The sequence below is a fragment of the Neoarius graeffei genome, chromosome 13 (assembly GCF_027579695.1).
Source record: "Neoarius graeffei isolate fNeoGra1 chromosome 13, fNeoGra1.pri, whole genome shotgun sequence".
Classification (NCBI taxonomy): Eukaryota; Metazoa; Chordata; class Actinopteri; order Siluriformes; family Ariidae; genus Neoarius; species Neoarius graeffei.
In genome coordinates this window covers 43267823-43286009 of record NC_083581.1, presented here as the reverse complement: position 1 = coordinate 43286009, position 18187 = coordinate 43267823, and the positions used below count along the sequence as shown (strand labels likewise).

The following is an 18187-nucleotide window of genomic DNA, read 5'->3' as shown; positions in this document are numbered from 1 at the left end:
TTATATATTCTCATGAGCACAGTGCCGTTTTTCTCTCTCTCTCTCTCTCAATGAGTGATTCAGTTCAACAATGCTTTACTGGCATAACCCTTAGAAATATTTTATTACACACACTTTATATAAACAGGATAAAGCCATTCATCATCATCTCCTCTTTGTATCTGTGGAGTGTTCAAAAGTGAGCTGGAGAAAGAGAGACAGGCCACAGAGCTGAATTTAGTCTTAGATCCTGCCCTAAAACATCAGGTTGAATCTCACGAAGGTGTTCGGTTGATGGTGGAGAACTGGCTGAGACGAGACAGTTAGACAGACACGCAGACATACTGCTGTACGGTAGGTTCTTCATCCAGTGGTGTGTTAATCCTCCAGAGTGAAAGATCTGAACTAAGCACACGTTCACATGAGCAAGCAACAGATGATCATTTTCTTTAGATATGACACTGTAAAGTGATAAATCCAAACGATTGGCTTGAATGGTGGCATTCTTCATTTCCCCGACTTTAGTCTGTACTTGCAATTAGTTCTCATTTACTCAAAAATAGAAGAAAAACTTTCAGGTTTCATCTTCTCTCATCTTACACATGACCTCTCATTAAATGTGTAGAGATTGTTCATGCCTTTAGTATGTTCATGTACTATATGGTTAGTACATTTAGCATCTTTGCTAATCTGCCAACAAAGTTAGTACAGAGCTTAGCGTGTAACATGGAAATCAAACAAATGCATTTTAAGCAAAACTAGTGGAAGCTGCTATATACCAACAAGATAGAACTTACAAGCAGGATGAGTGAATTGTCATGAATGAGTGTGAATGCCGGTAAGCATGTATCCATCAGGTTATTAGATTATCATGTTTAATCTAAAGTTAATTCTGATCTATTCCCAATCACATTTGGATGTGGTTTAAAAACTTATTTTTGTGGCTAGAATGAAGGTAGGTCGTGGCGTGAGAAGACCTCGGCACGAATCAGTAGTCTTGGGTCCTTTCTTCATGTTTGTCTCATCTCACCATCTCATCATCTCTAGCCGCTTTATCCTGTTCTACAGGGTCGCAGGCAAGCTGGAGCCTATCCCAGCTGACTACGGGCGAAAGGCGGGGTACACCCTGGACAAGTCGCCAGGTCATCACAGGGCTGACACATAGACACAGACAACCATTCACACTCACATTCACACCTACGGTCAATTTAGAGTCACCAGTTAACCTAACCTGCATGTCTTTGGACTGTGGGGGAAACCGGAGCACCCGGAGGAAACCCACGCGGACACGGGGAGAACATGCAAACTCCGCACAGAAAGGCCCTCGCCGGCCACGGGGCTCGAACCCAGACCTTCTTGCTGTGAGGCGACAGCGCTAACCACTACACCACCGTGCCGCCCTTCTTCATATTTGTTCATCAGTTTTTCATTTATTTGTTGATTACAAAAATCCCCCAGAATATCTCCATGTTCACAGCAAGTTCACTAGCCAACCTGCACCTGCCCCAATTATTGCTGCAACAGCACAAACATAAAAATCTGATTTGAGCACTTGTAATTTGCAACGTGGACATGTAGTGTAAAACTTGGATATAAGCAAGAAATCAGATTTGCCTTCCAGGTGTGAATATTTTCTTTCCTTATGGCAGCCGACATTCTGAACCGCTGCACCAAAATGATGTTCAGAGTTTTAACAAGAAATGTACTATAAAATATGTAGCGTCTGTTGTCATGGTTACTAGCTCATCTGGTCGACAGCCGATGAGCTCATTCCATCATGTGTTGTCAGTTGTCTATCCAGCATCGTTCACATTTTACGAAAATCACTTCTCTCTCTCTCTCCATTCTTCACTGATTTTTATTCTTTTTGGCTGGAAGGTAGGTCTGCCTGGGGTGCATATGGCTTCCAACCAACTCTGCATAATTTGAATTAATAATGAAGATGTGGGGGGCGGCACGGTGGTGTAGTGGTTAGCGCTATCGCCTCACAGCAAGAAGGTCCTAGGTTCGAGCCCCGGCGAGGGCCCTTCTGTGTGGAGTTTGCATGTTCTCCCCGTGTCCGTGTGGGTTTCCTCCGGGTGCTCCGGTTTCCCCCACAGTCCAAAGACATGCAGGTTAGGTTAACTGGTGACTCTAAATTGACCGTAGGTGTGAATGTGAGTGTGAATGGTTGTCTGTGTCTATGTGTCAGCCCTGTGATGACCTGGCGACTTGTCCAGGGTGTACCCCGCCTTTCGCCCGTAGTCAGCTGGGATAGGCTCCAGCTTGCCTGCGACCCTGTAGAAGGATAAAGCGGCTACAGATAATGAGATGAGATGAGATGAGATGAAGATGTGGAGTAATTAAGCCCTAATGAGCAGTTTCCACACAAACTGCTTCTTCGATTTTGATTCTTTCTGGCATGAAGGTAGCGGTCCCTAGGGTGCATATAACTTCTACCCAGATTTGCTTAATTATTAATGAAGTTATGGACTAATTAAGCCTTAATGAGCAGTTCAGCAAAAATTGCATCTTCTCGCTTCTTCCTCACCATTTTGGATTCTTTCTGGCAAATAGGTCGGTATTACTCAAGTGTCTAGAGCTTATATATATATATAGCTTGCAACATTTATTGCACAAGGTGGCCCAGTTTAGATCGTTCCTTCTGGACTAGACGGGGTCGGAATGAGCGACGCGCTCATTGATGGTCTCGTTGATATTCTCACCACCCAAACAGCAGGATATTTATTCTCTCTTGATCTACTGAACAGCCACATTGTGCGGCTTCAAAGTTGTGATTTCCTGACATTTCATTGAACAGTAAATTGAATGCATTTCTGTTTTGCACAAATTGTTTGTCTGGAATTTTGGTTGATTGATGACCTTTAGCTGCAATGAAAGCAAATACTACAAAAGATATTGACTGGAAATAGAAAATCCTGAACGTAATAATGATCTTCTGATCTAGAACAATGATGGTGCTAAGCTACTTTGCGTCAAAATAATAATTCAGATCAGGGACACACGACACTGATCCATTGTTTCAATCTAATATCAGTAGGATACAGTTCCTCAGTACCAGGCAAGTTTCAGTACTTTTTTTTTTTTTAAAAAGAGGAAATGAAATATTCGATGAATCCCAGAGAAGAAAATAATGACAAATTTATCCAGCATCATAAATCAGTCAGAATGAGATCATTGCAAGAGCTTTTTATTTTGGTATCTTGAATTTTAGTGACTATTCAAATCTCTGAGTTTATTGATTATAAAGAACAGCAGGAACAGTGACAGGGTCTCCTAGTGGCTTTTTAAAAGGATTGTAAACAATCAGCTATTTGGGTTTGTACGTATGCACACCTCCACACCTGTAAAAGAAGGCTGAAATAATCTCTGCGAGGCTATTCAAGGTCCAGTCTGGCTAGGTCCTTACATTCCAGAGTTCAGTATTTTCCTTGATCTAAGTTTAAATGTACTTAGTTACCGATTTTAACTGAATTAAGGTCAGTAGAACAAAGACGACACTAAACTGCGAAGTTTAAAATCTGTCTGGTCTGCTTGGCGTGACTCGCAAATCTTTTTGCTCTTATCGCACCACTACTCCCACGATGTAGAAGGCTGTAGAGGATAAGGAATTAAAATGGGAGTCAGTGTTGGACATGGGACGACAGGAGGCTGAATCATAGGCTGTGTGCCATTCACACCTTTGCTTGCTTCTGAAGTCAAATCATAAACGCTCCAGTGAAACTGCAGATGTTGGCGTCTCTGCAATAGGTAACGGTGGTGGCTCAGTGTTTAAGGCATTGGGATACCAAGGAAAAGGTCATGAATTCAAATCCCAGCCCCACCATGCTGTGTTTCTGGACAGTAGTGCTTCAGAGCTTATATTATGTATTGGATCAATGCTAAAGCATCTTATTTTATTTGAGTGAGCAAGCTGAAAGTTTTCAGGAATTGGAATAACGTGCTTAGTACAATTAAAAAAAAAAAACCCCACACTACAACTGAACCTGTAACTATCGCATATTGATATTTTTAGTAACTGTGAATAAAGTAAATATGTGACACCTCACCGAATCCAGGGACGCATGTCGGCCAAAACGAATCCGAGATAATCGCAAAAGAAGCTTTTTTTTTTTTTTCCGAAATTTATGATTTTCTTTTTTTTCCATCATGTGCAAGTTGAGATCTTGAAGAATGCAATCAGTATTTCAGATAATAGATTGCTTTGTTGGAAAAGCATACATTTTTTGTTGCAAATTGTCTTGTTTTTGTCAGGACTGTAGCCTGCTGGGGGGTGTGGGTAAATTACCATATGGGCCATTCACATGATGATTTAAGTCTTTTGTTTGTTTTTCGCCAATCAGCTGTATGATACGAGCTGAGCTTGTGGCTACTTAAGCTGCATACAGGCATGTAGTTTCACTATGGAATGAGCAAGCTAAACAGAGCGCAGAGGAGCTGAAACACCGCGAAGCAAACAGTCGCACGGTAGTTACATCGGAGATAACCATTTCTAGCAAAAAAAACCGCAAACAAAAGGAAGTGTTCCAAGACTACATTCCATCGGAGGCATTGGTGTGTGCAAGGCGCCGTTTCTCTTTCTGATGGGGTAAGTTTATTAATCTAAGGCTGTGTGGTTATTTTTGCATGTAACGGAGTGTGTTGTAGTTTGGTTACATGAAACTAGCGTTGTGTTATCATCGTGCTATCTTTCTTTCTTACAGTGTGAGTATTTTATTTTTGCATGTAACGGAGTGTGTTGTGGTTTGGTTAAGCCTAGGTCACAACCGGACGTACGATTTTTTGGCCGTGCGATTTTTGGCGTTTCCCAAATCGCTGCGTTTTTTTTTTTTTGTTCATGGAGAAAGACGCGCGTTGGCCGTAAGTTTGTCTTGCAACCTGAAAAAAACGTAAGCGCCCGTAGAGTTTGTTTGACATGACAAAGAACCTCTGCGGCCGGTCTGCGGCTCGAAAATCAGCACGTCACACGCGCGCTCTCGTGCGTTTCACGCGCGCCCCCGTGCGTTTCTTGTGTTTTTTGCATGTAGACCGGCCGTAGGAGCACGTACTGTACGGCCGGTTGTGACCGAGGCTTTACATGAAACTAGCATTGTGTTAGTTGTGTCATCATCGTGCTATCTTTCTTTCTTACGGTGTGAGTAATTTTTCAACCACAAAACGTTAAAGTATACTTTAGGACTTATTTTTGTACTTCATAATTGTTTTGGGCATACTTTGCATGGAAGGAAAATTGACGTGGTGATCTTTGTTTACATGAAAGTAGCATCATGCTAGCTCGTAGGGGGTAGAGCTTTCCTTAATGTCATGCAAATGAGCATCATTATGTGCCCGCCCTGCACACAGAGTAGCTGAGATGGAAAACTTTGAGGGCGATTTTTCTCCCTTTCCTGTTTTAAGAAGTATACATTTTCAAAAGGCCACACATTCTTCAAATATTGTCAGATCTCCACATGGAAGGCATCATTGGAAAGCTTAGAAACTGTACTTTCTGAATCTGTCAATAACTCAAAATGCCCCTGGGCAGACATGTGTCCCTGGATTCTGGATTTGGGCACATATGTAGAATTTGGGACTAGACCCCTGAATTAGCCTCCAGTCCTCCAATAATAATCTCTTAACACAGCAAAGCAGCCCAGACATGCTTCTTTAAAGGCATTTGTGCAGGGTGTAAGTGTGCATTGGTACAGTCCCTTAGACCTTGGCTGGCTTATTGATGAGGACCGAGCAGCACGTAAGCCCTCCGTCCACCTTCGCCCCCTCCAGGTTGGGAATGGGGATGAGCATGTGCTCCTTCAGCTTCTCGAACACCTGCAGCAGGAACAAAAACACAGGATTCATTAACCACAAAGGCCCAGAAGAGCTTTAGTACATTCAGGTCCACTTGTCCCTTGGTTAAATCCCAATTTGTTGTTGACACAATTGCAGAGCCGCCAGAAGGCAGCGTTAGCCGATTTGAATTTTTTGTTTTAAACAAAAAACAATGCACATCATAACCAATCTTGGTTCAGTGACACTGGATTGCTACAAGTGTTTTTGGACTGGACCTTTTTTAAAATTGACACTTATTAATGCAAAGGAAGATTTATCTTATTACATATGCATAAATCAGAATACTTAATAAAACCAAGTGTTTATTTTCTCAAGTCTTTTAATATAATTTCATGTGTTTCTACTTTAGTTAGTGAGTTAACACCACATAAACTGACCTATATATCAGGAAACAAAATTTCCAGGGAGATATTACATACATATCTCCATTATCCGTAACCGTGCTGGAGCTTATCCCAGCTGACTATGGGCGAGAGGTGGGGTACACCCTGGACAAGTCGCCAGGTCATTGCAGGGTTGACAAACACAACCATTCACATTCACACCTACGGTCAATTTAGAGTCACCGGTTAACCTAACCTGCATGTCTTTGGACTGTGGGGGAAACCGGAGCACCCGGAGGAAACCCACGCGGACACGGGGAGAACATGCAAACTCCGCACAGAAAGGCCCTCATTGGCCACTGGGCTTGAATCCAGAACCTTCCTGCTGTGAGGTGACAGTGCTGACCACTACACCACCGTGCCATTTATATACAGTGGTGCTTGACGGAAATAAATATATAAAAGTTGAAATAACCTTTTTTTTTGTGAGGTTTGTAATACCTTTGTTACTACACTGTCAGAAACAGGGGTACAGCAGGAGTCCATTTCTGTCCTCCAAGGATACAGTCTACACTAATGTATCCTCTAGGGCTCATTATTGGACCTCAAGGTCCCTAGTGCATCTTTTTAGGGCCAAAAAGGTACATACATGTTCCCAAGTAGTATATAAAAATGGTACAAATAATTACCTGAGAGAGTAGTACCCCAGTGACAAGCCATTGTACCCCAAAAGGTACAATAAATGTACTTTATTTTCTGAGAGTATACAGTTTAAAAGAAGACATGCAATTTTTATACCTACAATTTATACAAAAATCTGAAAAATGATTGCTGTTATCAAAATAGTCTTCGATGTTTCGGATAGACTTTGCATCCTGCTTTAAACCCGAACATATTCATAATGAATGAATCAGTAGAAAATGACATCAAAACACGTTTCATGGCCTTCGTTTAATGTAGCCATAAATTAAAGTAAATTAGTGCACACTTCTCTTGAACTCGTCCAACTGAAAAAAAAACCCCAACCCTTTCTGAGAATGTCCCAGATTAGCCCCCTTTAAGACTCACTTATAACAAGACATGCATTTTAACGATGCCACATTCATCAGTGACCTCATCTGTGGCTGAGTCACTAAGTTCTAATTATGACGTGTTTAATTAAAAAACTCGTGAAAGGGATTTTAACAGACATTAACTGTAATTAAAGCTGATTTGCCAGTCTTTTGGTCTGAAAGTCGGTGTGTGTGTGTGTGTGTGTGTGTGTGTGTGTGTGTGTGTGTGTGTGTGAGAATGAGAGAGAGAGAGAGAGAGAGAGAGAGAGAGAGAGAGAGAGAGAACTGGTGAGAAAAATATCACACCATCATAAAAAAAAAAAAAACCATAAAGAGATGAGTCATTCTGTGGAGGTTCTCCAAAAACCAACCAGTGTTTTCCTACATGTTTTCCAAGAAAGAATACCTCTCTCTCTCTCTCTCTCTCTGAATTAGAGATTCTGAAAGAATACTTTGAGAACCCCCTCCAACCCACTTCAGACTTCTCACCTCTTTCACACAACTACAGGATGATAAAAAAATGATCATGACTCAATACAGCGAGGTCGAGACATTAAATCAGCTATGTTTACGTCTCTGCTGCTGTCTAACGGCCACCTCAGCACTCATGTCATAGCAACTGTGTTTCAGCTTACAGAGACTCTTGATTTTCCATCACCCTCTTGAACCAGTGACCGGTCACCTTCTTTCTGTGGATTTGATGAGCATTATCAAATAAAGCTTCGGTTAAAAAACCCACCCCATTTAGCTGAGAGAGCGCCCTCTGTTCCAGTCAGACTTTTTAGCTGATCGCTAAATCAGGCATCAGGATGAAGTGAGCGCGTGTGCGTGTGTGTGTGGAACTTGGTCATGATTTTGAGTTTTATTTAGCCAGATTACATCGTTAATGACTTTAGGCCTGTACCTAAGATTACAGTGCTTTAATGCCGCTTTTCCACTACAAACGCGGCTGAGTTGGGCTGAGCCGTGCCGTGCTGAGTCGGGCTGAGTCGAGCTGAGTGGGGCTGTTGGAGTTGCATTTCGACTACAACCGCGCTGAACCGTGCTGGCTGGAAGTGGGTGGACACATTGGGTGGAGTTAGTGAAAGTGGGTGGACGTCAGGTGATGTCGTTAAGCAGCGCAAACAGTGACATCAGTGAGCTTTTAAGCGGTAGTCTCACGACCCGAATAGTAAACAATAAACATGGAGGACATGGAGTCATTAGTGTTGCTGGTCTTGGTGCTGTGGCTTGTTGTCACTGACAACGCGGACAGATACTGGCAAGAGCGTATAGATGAGGCGAGGCGCATAAGGCTTCAGAAATTCTCGTAATTCTTCTCCTTCCGGGTTTACGGTGTTTACAGATCCCAGCGTGCTCGCGGGGCGTGTGTGGGCATGTGAGGACACTCCTCCTCACCAATCAGTGCACAGGGGAGTGTCTGCTCACGCCCCCAGCCTCACTCGGCTCGCTTTGGCTCGCTTCAGCCCCACTCCAAAACCGTGCGAGTTTTAGGGGCTAAGCAGGGCTGAAGCGAGCTGAGTCGTCCTGTTTTTTGGTAGTCGAAACGCGAGCCGTGTCGGGCTGAAGTGAGCTGAAGCGAGCTGAAAAAGGGTAGTGGAAAAGGGCCATATGTGTTTCCCAAGTTACAAATTGTGGGAATGAAAAACATCATTTAGTTTTATTGGTTTGCTTTGGTGGGTGAAGGATAAATATACAACTTTTTGTGTGTGTGTGTGTGTGTGTGTGTGTGTGTGTGTGAGACCTTGGCACTCTCTGGGAACTCCTCTGGCGTGCAGTGCAGCAGGACATGGCCTTTCGAGGGCAGGTTCACGTACACACAGTTAGCGGCAACATCGTCAGGAAGCGTGAGCTTATCATATTTATGATCACTCATCTGCTGCATTGTCTGCATAGAGAGAGGGGAACACACACACACACAGAGTACTGGTGTTTACCTGAAGGAAAAAAAAAAGACAGGGTCAAGCAGACATTCCATACAAGGTGATGTAATTTTCAATTATGTAATTTCATTACAGAGAGTGAGAGTGAGAGAGAGAGTAAAAGATGATGTGTGTTTGAATTCTGTTCTGTTATATAATACACATTATGAGACACAGGGTCTATAGCTCGGTTTTTATATACTTTTTTTTCTAAGTTTCTATATACTTTCTCTGTCTGTGGGTGTTTTTATATTTTGGTAGGGGCCAAACGTTCCTACAAGGAGATGAAAAACTGACCTTTTTGACTTTGTACGGATATTCAGCCGGTCCCCATGTGAGGAAAACTGCTCTCTTATAAAATGCAGCTTTTTTTTAAAAACACAAAAAGTGACGAAATGGTTCTGTTTCTCAGTATTAATGTGGATCTTCACACAGATTGGGTGGGTTCTTGAGTCCACATATGGGTGTCTTCAAGACGGAAGAAGAAAGTCGCCTTACATCTCGTAGAACCACAGTGAACAGTCGGCTCTTTGCTTTAAAGGGTACGTCATTGAGCTTCTATTTGGAATTAAGAACACGGCATCTTTTCTCACACAAAAATCTGACTATCAGTCTGTGGTCTGCAGACTGACCCACCCCATTAGCGCCATTCTGCCCATGTAAAAGGAAAAACACCAAGAGCTCAGAGAAACCACTGATGATTGAAAGAGAGAGAGAGAGAGAGAGAGAGAGAGGGAGAGAGAGAAAGCTCTGGTTTGATTCACCAATCCTGTGTTTATACAAACGGCAGTAAAAAAAAAAAAGCAGCGGAAGGAAACACACTCAAACTTGAAGCACTAAACAGATATTTACTGTGAAAGTCATGAAATGCTGCAGGCTGCAAAAAATGCAAGTGTTTACTGTATTTGGAGTGGTCTAACTGTGGAAGTATGTTAAGTATATGATGATCTCATCTCCCTGAGTGGTCAGTTTGATTTTGATTATGAATTATGCTCCTGGAATTTATGTGACCTCAAAATCTAAACATGGAGTCATTCCTGACCACACACAGAAAGAAAGAGATGTAATCATACAAAAACTTTTTTTCTGCCATTAGAAAAACAACAAATGTAAGAGGATGTGGAGGACAAATCCCACTATTACCCAGCTGGCACTGTCCCAAACCACTACAAGGTTCCATTCTGTCATCCATTCTGCCATCTGTCATCAGCATCCGTATTCTCCTGGTTAGGGTGACTGTGGCTCTGGAGCCTATCACGTTCAGACAGCAGAATAATTTATACTCATGGACTCTTGGCTGCACTTTTATTTAAAAAAAAAAAAAAAACACACAAGTGCGAGTAAACTAACTAATTTCTAATCACTTTCATCGTCATACCACTGGCTCGTACTGTTTCAATTTGTCCGGACCCTATAACCTTATTGATACTACATTCAAAAAAGTGAAATGTACTGTATATTAAAGTTCAGGCGATCTCATCCATTAAGAATTCTTACACTGAAGGAGATCATTTCCTCAGCTTGACCTCCAGCTCGATCTTTGCTAGTTGCGAGATCTGATCGCACGGCTGCCAGGGAGACACTGTCTACAACAATGTTTTGTCAGTCTTGTCTGTGTCGTTCCAAACCACTACTTTATTATTCTAATGGTCTGCTTATGCCATCTACTTCATTAGTACACCGAGTTAAGCGCACACACACACACACACACACTCACTCTGTGGCCACTCTGAACACCGTGCTAAATCAAGCTGTGAGCTCAGCGCTATTGTAATGCCTATAAGTGGCCAAGATGCTGACTCCTAAAATTAGACTGTTACAGACTTGGTTCTGGCAGGTAGCATCAATGTTTTTACTGTCTTAGGTTCTAATTTTAGAACAGTGTGAGCACAAAGGCATTAAATTATGGTGTCTGTATCAGTCAAGTGCCAGTGGGGCCATCTGTATCCGCAGAGGGTGATACAGAGCCAAGACTGGCTTAGAACATGCTGAGATGAGGATAAGTGCTGTTAATGGCCTGTATGTGTGGAACATGTGTGAAGAGATGTTTGCAGTCATGTTACATTAACATATTTTGTCACTTGACTGAGGTGTAAATTTCATGTGTTGATAAAGGAAAGATGTTTAAAAAATGTGAGAGAAACAAAATAAATGATGTGTGTTTATTAGTTTGTGTGTTTTTCTGACGAGCATTTTATTTTTATTTTTTAAAGATTTTTTTGGGGGGCTTTTTCCACCTTTATTGGATAGGACAGTGTAGAGACAGGAAATGAGCAGGAGAGAGACGGGGAGGGATCGGGAAATGACCTCGGGTCAGAATTGAACCCGGGTCCCCGGATTTATGGTATGGCGCCTTATCCACCTGAGCCACGTCGCCCCCAAGCATTTTATTTTTACTCTGCTTCAGAAGATTTAGTTTCAACAAATAAGAGGTACGAGTTATAAGAGATAAAAAAAAAAAGAATGAATCAGATCCATCAACTGTATAAAACATGGACAGTGCATCATCATCTAACAAGAGGGCCCTGAGAGCACAATATCCCCCACTGGCAACTACGCCATAACTCTGGTAAAATGTGAGTGAATTGAACGAAGTTGCAATATGCGTATTACTGATATATATATATATATATATATATAAAAGAATCCTGTCAAGTTTCGTGAAATTCCTCCAAAAATCATGAAAGGAGTAGATTTCAGAAGGTGAGTACCCTTCCCGGGATGGACGGACATCGCCACGACATAATCCCTCTTTGGGCCTTTCGGCCAGCAGGAGATAAAAACTTTTTGCCAAATTACATGAAATTCCTCCAAAAATTGTGAGGGAAGTTGATTTCAGAAAGCAAGCACACCTTGCTGAAATTGCCAAAGTACAAGTTTGTTAATAATCAAGGGCATAACTCTGGTAAAATCTGCCCAAATTAAATGAAATTTCAATATGCGTATAACTGTCATAAAACAAAGCCTTTAGCCAAGTTTGGTGAAATTCCTCCACAAATTGTGAGGGAGTTGATTTCAGAAGAACGTACACCCCCATGAAATTGTCAAAGTTATTTAATCAAGGGTCAAAACTCTGGTAAAAAATTTCACAAACGAAATTAAATCGCAATAATGTGTATTACTGTCATATAACAAGGCCTTTTGGAAAGCTTCGAGAAATTCATCCAAAAATTGTGAAAGTACAAGGTTGTTAATCAAGGGCCACAACTCTGGTAACATGCGACCGAATTGAACGTAATTACAATATGCGTAGTACCGACATGCAACAATGCCTTTTGCCAAGTTTGGTGAAATTTCTCCTAAAAATTGTGAGAGGAGTTGATTTCAGAAGGTAAGTACCCTTCCCAGGACGGACGGACAGACAGACATCACCACGATATAATCCCCCTTCGGGCCATTTGGCCAGCGGGGGATTTAAAAAAAAAAAAAAATCTTCACAGGTCTAGCGCCCCTGCTGGCTGGTTGTAGTACACTTTTTAGCCCCGCCCATCCCCATGTACTTCAATGACATAACGTGTTTTTTCCATGTCACTTTTCTCATCTAAACTGTCTTTCCATCAACAGTGTCTAACTCGAACACTTAGTTTTCCCAGTGCTGATATCTGCACAATTTTTTAATTTCCCCCAGAAACTAGTTTTTAAAACATTATTCTATTATAAAGTAAGAAGTCATAATTGACAGCTTTCCCTGAACAGACCAGCTGCAGTTACCCAGCTAACTTCACCACAGAATTTACTGTCATATACAGTGGTGCTTAAAAGTTTGTGAACCCTTTAGAATTTTCTACATAAATATGACCTAAAACAACATCAGATTTTCACACAAGTCCTAAAAGTAGATAAAGAGAACCCAGTTAAACAAATGAGACAAAAATATTATACTTGGTCATTTATTTATTGAGGAAAATGATCCAATATTACACATCTGTGAGTGGCAAAAGTATGTGAACCTCTAGGATTAGCAGTTAATTTGAAGGTGAAATTAGAGTCAGGTGTTTGTCATCCCATTGACTGAAATCAGGTGTGAGTGGGCACCCTGTTTTATTTAAAGAACAGGGATCTATCAAAGTCTGATCTTCACAACAATCTCCTTTGTTCGTGTTTCATGGCACGAACAAAGGAGATTTCTGAGGACCTCAGAAAAAGTGTTGTTGATGCTCATCAGGCTGGAAAAGGTTACAAAACCATCTCTAAAGAGTTTGGACTCCACCAATCCACAGTCAGACAGACTGCGTACAAATGGAGGAAATTCAAGACCATTGTTACCCTCCCCAGGAGTGGTTGACCAACAAAGATCACTCCAAGAGCAATGTGTGCAATAGTCGGCGAGGTCACAAAGGATCCCACGGTAACTTCTAAGCAACTGAAGGCCTCTCTCACATTAGCCAATGTTCATGAGTCCACCATCAGGAGAACACTGAACAACAATGGTGTGCATGGCAGGGTTGCAAGGAGAAAGCCACTGCTCTCCAAAAAGAACATTGCTGCTCGTCTGCAGTTTGCTAAAGATCACGTGGACAAGCCAGAAGGCTATTGGAAAATGTTTTGTGGACGGATGAGACCAAAATAGAACTTTTTGGTTTAAATGAGAAGCGTTATGTTTGGAGAAAGGAAAACACTGCAGTCCAGCATAAGAACCTTATCCTATCTGTGAAACATGGTGGTGGTAGTATCATGGTTTGGGCCTGTTTTGCTGCATCTGGGCCAGGACGGCTTGCCATCATTGATGGAACAATGAATTCTGAATTATGCCAGCAAATTCTAAAGGAAAATGTTAGGACATCTGTCCATGAACTGAATCTCAAGAGAAGGTGGGTCATGCAGCAAGACAACGACCCTGAGCACACAAGTCGTTCTACCAAAGAATGGTTAAAGAAGAATAAAGTTAATGTTTTGGAATGGCCAAGTCAAAGTGCTGACCTTAATCCAATCGAAATGTTGTGGAAGGACCTGAAGCGAGCAGTTCATGTGAGGAAACCCACCAACATCCCAGAGTTGAAGCTGTTCTGTACGGAGGAATGGGCTAAAATTCCTCCAAGCCGGTGTGCAGGACTGATCAACAGTTACTGGAAAAGTTTAGTTGCAGTTATTGCTGCACAAAGGGGTCACAGCAGATACTGAAAGCAAAGGTTCACATACTTTTGCCACTCACAGATATGTAATATTGGATCATTTTCCTCAATAAATAAATGACCAAGTATAATATTTTTGTCTCATTTGTTTAACTGGGCTCTCTTTATCTACTTTTTGTACTTGTGTGAAAATCTGATGATGTTTTAGGTCATATTTATGCAGAAACATAGAAAATTCTAAAGGGTTCACAAACTTTCAAGCACCACTGTAGCTACTTATTTAAACTTTTCTGAACACATGCACTCATACAAACTGTTAGCCATTTCTATTAAACAAACATTCAAAAGGTTTAATAGGAAAAAGGCTAGTTTAATTGCGCTAGCCTAATCACCACCATGATAGCAATATTCTTTCAGAATTAATAACATCCAGCCAGCCAGCTAAAATATGAGCAAAAGTCATTTGTTCATCAGTGAAATCATACACTATCAATAACATTAGTGCGGATTTTATAAGTAGGTGTCCCAAATAATAAGGTTTTTAACTCCCTGATGATTAATATTGGCGTGCTAAAGCTCTTTTTACCACTCTCATAATATTTCGAAATCTGATTATGTGAAACAGATATGCTATAACTTGCCCATGATTAATCCTTTCAAAGGGTGTGTTTAGTTTCAGACAACTTTTCCAGTGTGTCCCACAGCAAGTGCTTGAGGAGGAAAATAATGGAGACCAAAACTGAGATTTACCAGAGCCTACACCAGAACTGATGCTCATCTCTAAATACCTTGTTGAAAAGTTTGGGAAGAAGTCAAAGGTTCAAAAAGAACATTATCTTAAAGTACTGTACTTTTCCCATGCCAAGAGAAATGTTTCAGCTTGATACAAGTTTCCATGAAAAATCTGAGCTCTGAATGTTTATTTGGGTATTGGAGCTCTCATCATTTGTTTAGGCAACAGTGACATTCCAAACACTGGAAAAATCCCAGCATTCCTGTGTCGCGTCCCGATTTGACTTGGCAAGGAAGAATGGCACACCAGCATTTTTGTTACCGTCTCATTAGTAGAACGCAATATTAAACCTTCTCCTGGAGTTTTTTTACTGTCATGAACAGTAGTGTGCAAAAGTCTTAGGCACCCTATATTTTTTTAGTACAAACTTTGTTATAGATTTTTATTTTATGACTTCATTATCAAGTTAGTACAAAAACATTTTAGAGTTCCAAACATTAGCTTTCCAGCATAAAATGTGACAGAAAAATGTTTTCACGTCAGTAAAGAAAACAGCAGATTATGCAAGAGACCACTTTTCACACAAAAACATAATGAAGGCTGCTGGGTTTTGTGTGCGAAAAAAAAAAAAAAAAAAGAGACAAGCGCAACAGTCAAAGTGTCCAGAAGAACTGTGGCTGGTTTTGCAAGATGCTCTGTTAAACTTGCCAGCAACTGCACAAATTGTACCCGAGATGACTCTCTCCCCCTCTGGTGTGATGCTGCATTCTATACAAATATTACTTTGTCAAAACAGGAGTGGGATATAGTAATGACTATCCCTATTTCTAAGGCAGCTAATCACACACAACGGTGTCGGTAAAATGGATTTGAGGCAACAGTTCCTGGGAGAATTGCTTTGCAAAGTATACAGCAGAATGGGCAGAGCCATTGGAACCACTTTAATACATTCCACATAAACAAAGCTGTTTGTCACCCAGAAAGTGCACCAAATTTGAAATAAGATCTTTTGGTAAAAGCTTCCATTGTTTCTAGGGACACAGTGAAGCCCTTTGGCTGGTATGTGGGAATGTGTTCAAGGTTCGCTGGAGCCCTTTGTCATGAAGGCAGAGCCTTCCCAACAAATCGGCTTGAATGGCATGGAGTCGTAAAAGCAGGCACCTCAGAGTCTCTGCCCTTTTAAGTGTAGATACGCCCTGCAGGAGAGCAAGAGCGATGCCATTCCTCCACCAGGCTGTCCTGACAACCACTAGGGGAAATGATGCTGGTACTGGAACCCAGCCTTTACTGGAGAAAGATGCTATATATAAGATATCAAAACGTCCATTCATTCAGTGATCTTCAGCAAGCACTTGGTCCAGGTTGAGGTTACGGTGGATCCAGAGCCTGTCCTGGGACCACTTGGAATAAGGGGGCAATACATCTTCGATGGGATGCCAGGACACCATGCACAAACACATTCTCACCCATCAGCAATTCAGCATAACCAATAAACCAGCTGCACATTTTTGGACGGTGGACCGAAACTGGAGAACACAGGAAGAATGTGTGAACCAGAGAGTAACACGAGCACAGGATGAAACCTGGGACCTTGGAGCTGAGGCAAGAACATTACCCATTGTATCTTTGTGTCAAACGTGCCAGTCATACAGTAATGACTGGTATTAAATTACTTGAACATTGACACCCATAATCACCTGGTGTTGGTCTTATAGACAAAGAGCGGAAGGCAATTTTGCTCCCTTATATAGTCATGGCTATGTCATTCAAACTCACAACCTCCTCATGACAAGTGAAACCTTGGACAGTTGTACCACTTGGACACTCCCAAATAGTTTGTTCATTTTTAAATTGTACCAAAAAAATTTTTTTTTGACAGTCAAAGAGTCAAGATATTTTACCTTCAAGACCTTCTGGGCTGATTCGCCGGAACCAATAGCAATAAGTCCTGGACCTGCCATACTGCAGAAACTCTTCAGGTGCAGGCCATCCTTTACTGGCACAGTGGACACAGCATAGTCCTGCAACCCAAAGTCACACAGCCTATAAAATGCATTTCTATTATGTAGGTTTTATCTTTTAAAGCAATGTTCTGTTGGTATGGGCACAACACTGCTTGCATGGTATATACCGTATACACGTCACTGTGCGCCTTAGCAGGTTTTGAGAATGACTGTTTTGACATAAATTTATGGTTGGTAAAAGAAATATCCAAAACAGAAAGGGGACACGAGAAGAATTAATTCCCCATTTTCACACTAATAGTGTTTGTGGAAAATAAAATAGACTTTACCCAGCGGTTCCCTTTCATTTCCCTTTGATGGCTTCTGCAAATCAACCACAAAGTTTCCATAAACATTAACGTAATGGCTGGTAAAAGACACAGCGATAAGCCAGCGTTTTAAAGCACTTTTGACGACAAACATCCAATTCATGCTCATTATTTACTGAACGTCATCTGTGCTATTAGCATATTAGCAAAGAATGTTCTGGTGCTGGCCTGGGCTTCTGTCTTGCAGGAATCAAAGCTGCTTGATAATGTGCCTGCAGAACAAACACTCCTCAATGAAAAAGTGAATGGAAAAAGGTAGCACAAAAATGTCTTGGGCAGCTTTGCACAAATGGTTATTCTTTCAGTATTCCAATGGACATCAACTGCAATATGGGTAGTTTTCTGAGATTTGGACAATAGTAATAAAAGTGTAGGTATTAGTGAGGATGCATATGAGCAACATAATGACATATTACATTACATTACAGGCATTTACAGTGCCTTGCAAAAGTATTCATCCCCCTTGGTGTTTGTCCTGTTTTGTTGCATTACAAGCTGGAATTAAAATGGATTTTAGGGGTCATCACCATTTGATTTACACAACATACCTACCACTTTAAAGGTGCACATTTTTTTTTTATTGTGACACAAACAATAATTAAGATGAAAAAGCAGACATCTGGAGTGTGCATAAGTATTCACTTCCTTTCGTATGAAACCCCTAAATAAGAGCTGGTCCAGCCAATTCACTTCATAAGTCACATAATTAGTTGATTAAGATCCACCTGTGTGCAATCAAAGTGTCACATGATCTGTCACATGATGTCTGTATAAATTAGCCTGTTCTGGAAGGACCCTGACTCTGCAACACTACCAAGCAAGCGACATGAAAACCAAGGAGAATTCCAAACAGGTCAGAGACAAAGTTGTGGAGAAGTATGGATCAGGGCTGAGTCATAAAAAATATCCCAAACTTTGAATACCCCAGGGAGCACCATTAAATCC

General features: G+C 41.3%; 1 protein-coding gene across 2 annotated transcripts in view; it reads right to left on the bottom strand.

Moving 5' to 3' along the window:
• Window positions 1-3153: 3153 nt before the first annotated feature.
• ddah1 (dimethylarginine dimethylaminohydrolase 1) overlaps window positions 3154-18187 on the bottom strand; it is a 151050-nt gene continuing 136016 nt past the window's right edge. For both annotated transcript variants that reach the window (XM_060937770.1, XM_060937769.1), the window contains exons 4-6: window positions 16812-16931; window positions 8928-9071; window positions 3154-5787 (exon numbers count right to left, since the gene is read on the bottom strand). In XM_060937770.1, coding sequence (XP_060793753.1) covers window positions 5671-5787; window positions 8928-9071; window positions 16812-16931 — 381 coding nt within the window. In that variant the 3' untranslated portion in view covers window positions 3154-5670. The remainder of the gene's footprint in view (window positions 5788-8927; window positions 9072-16811; window positions 16932-18187) is intronic.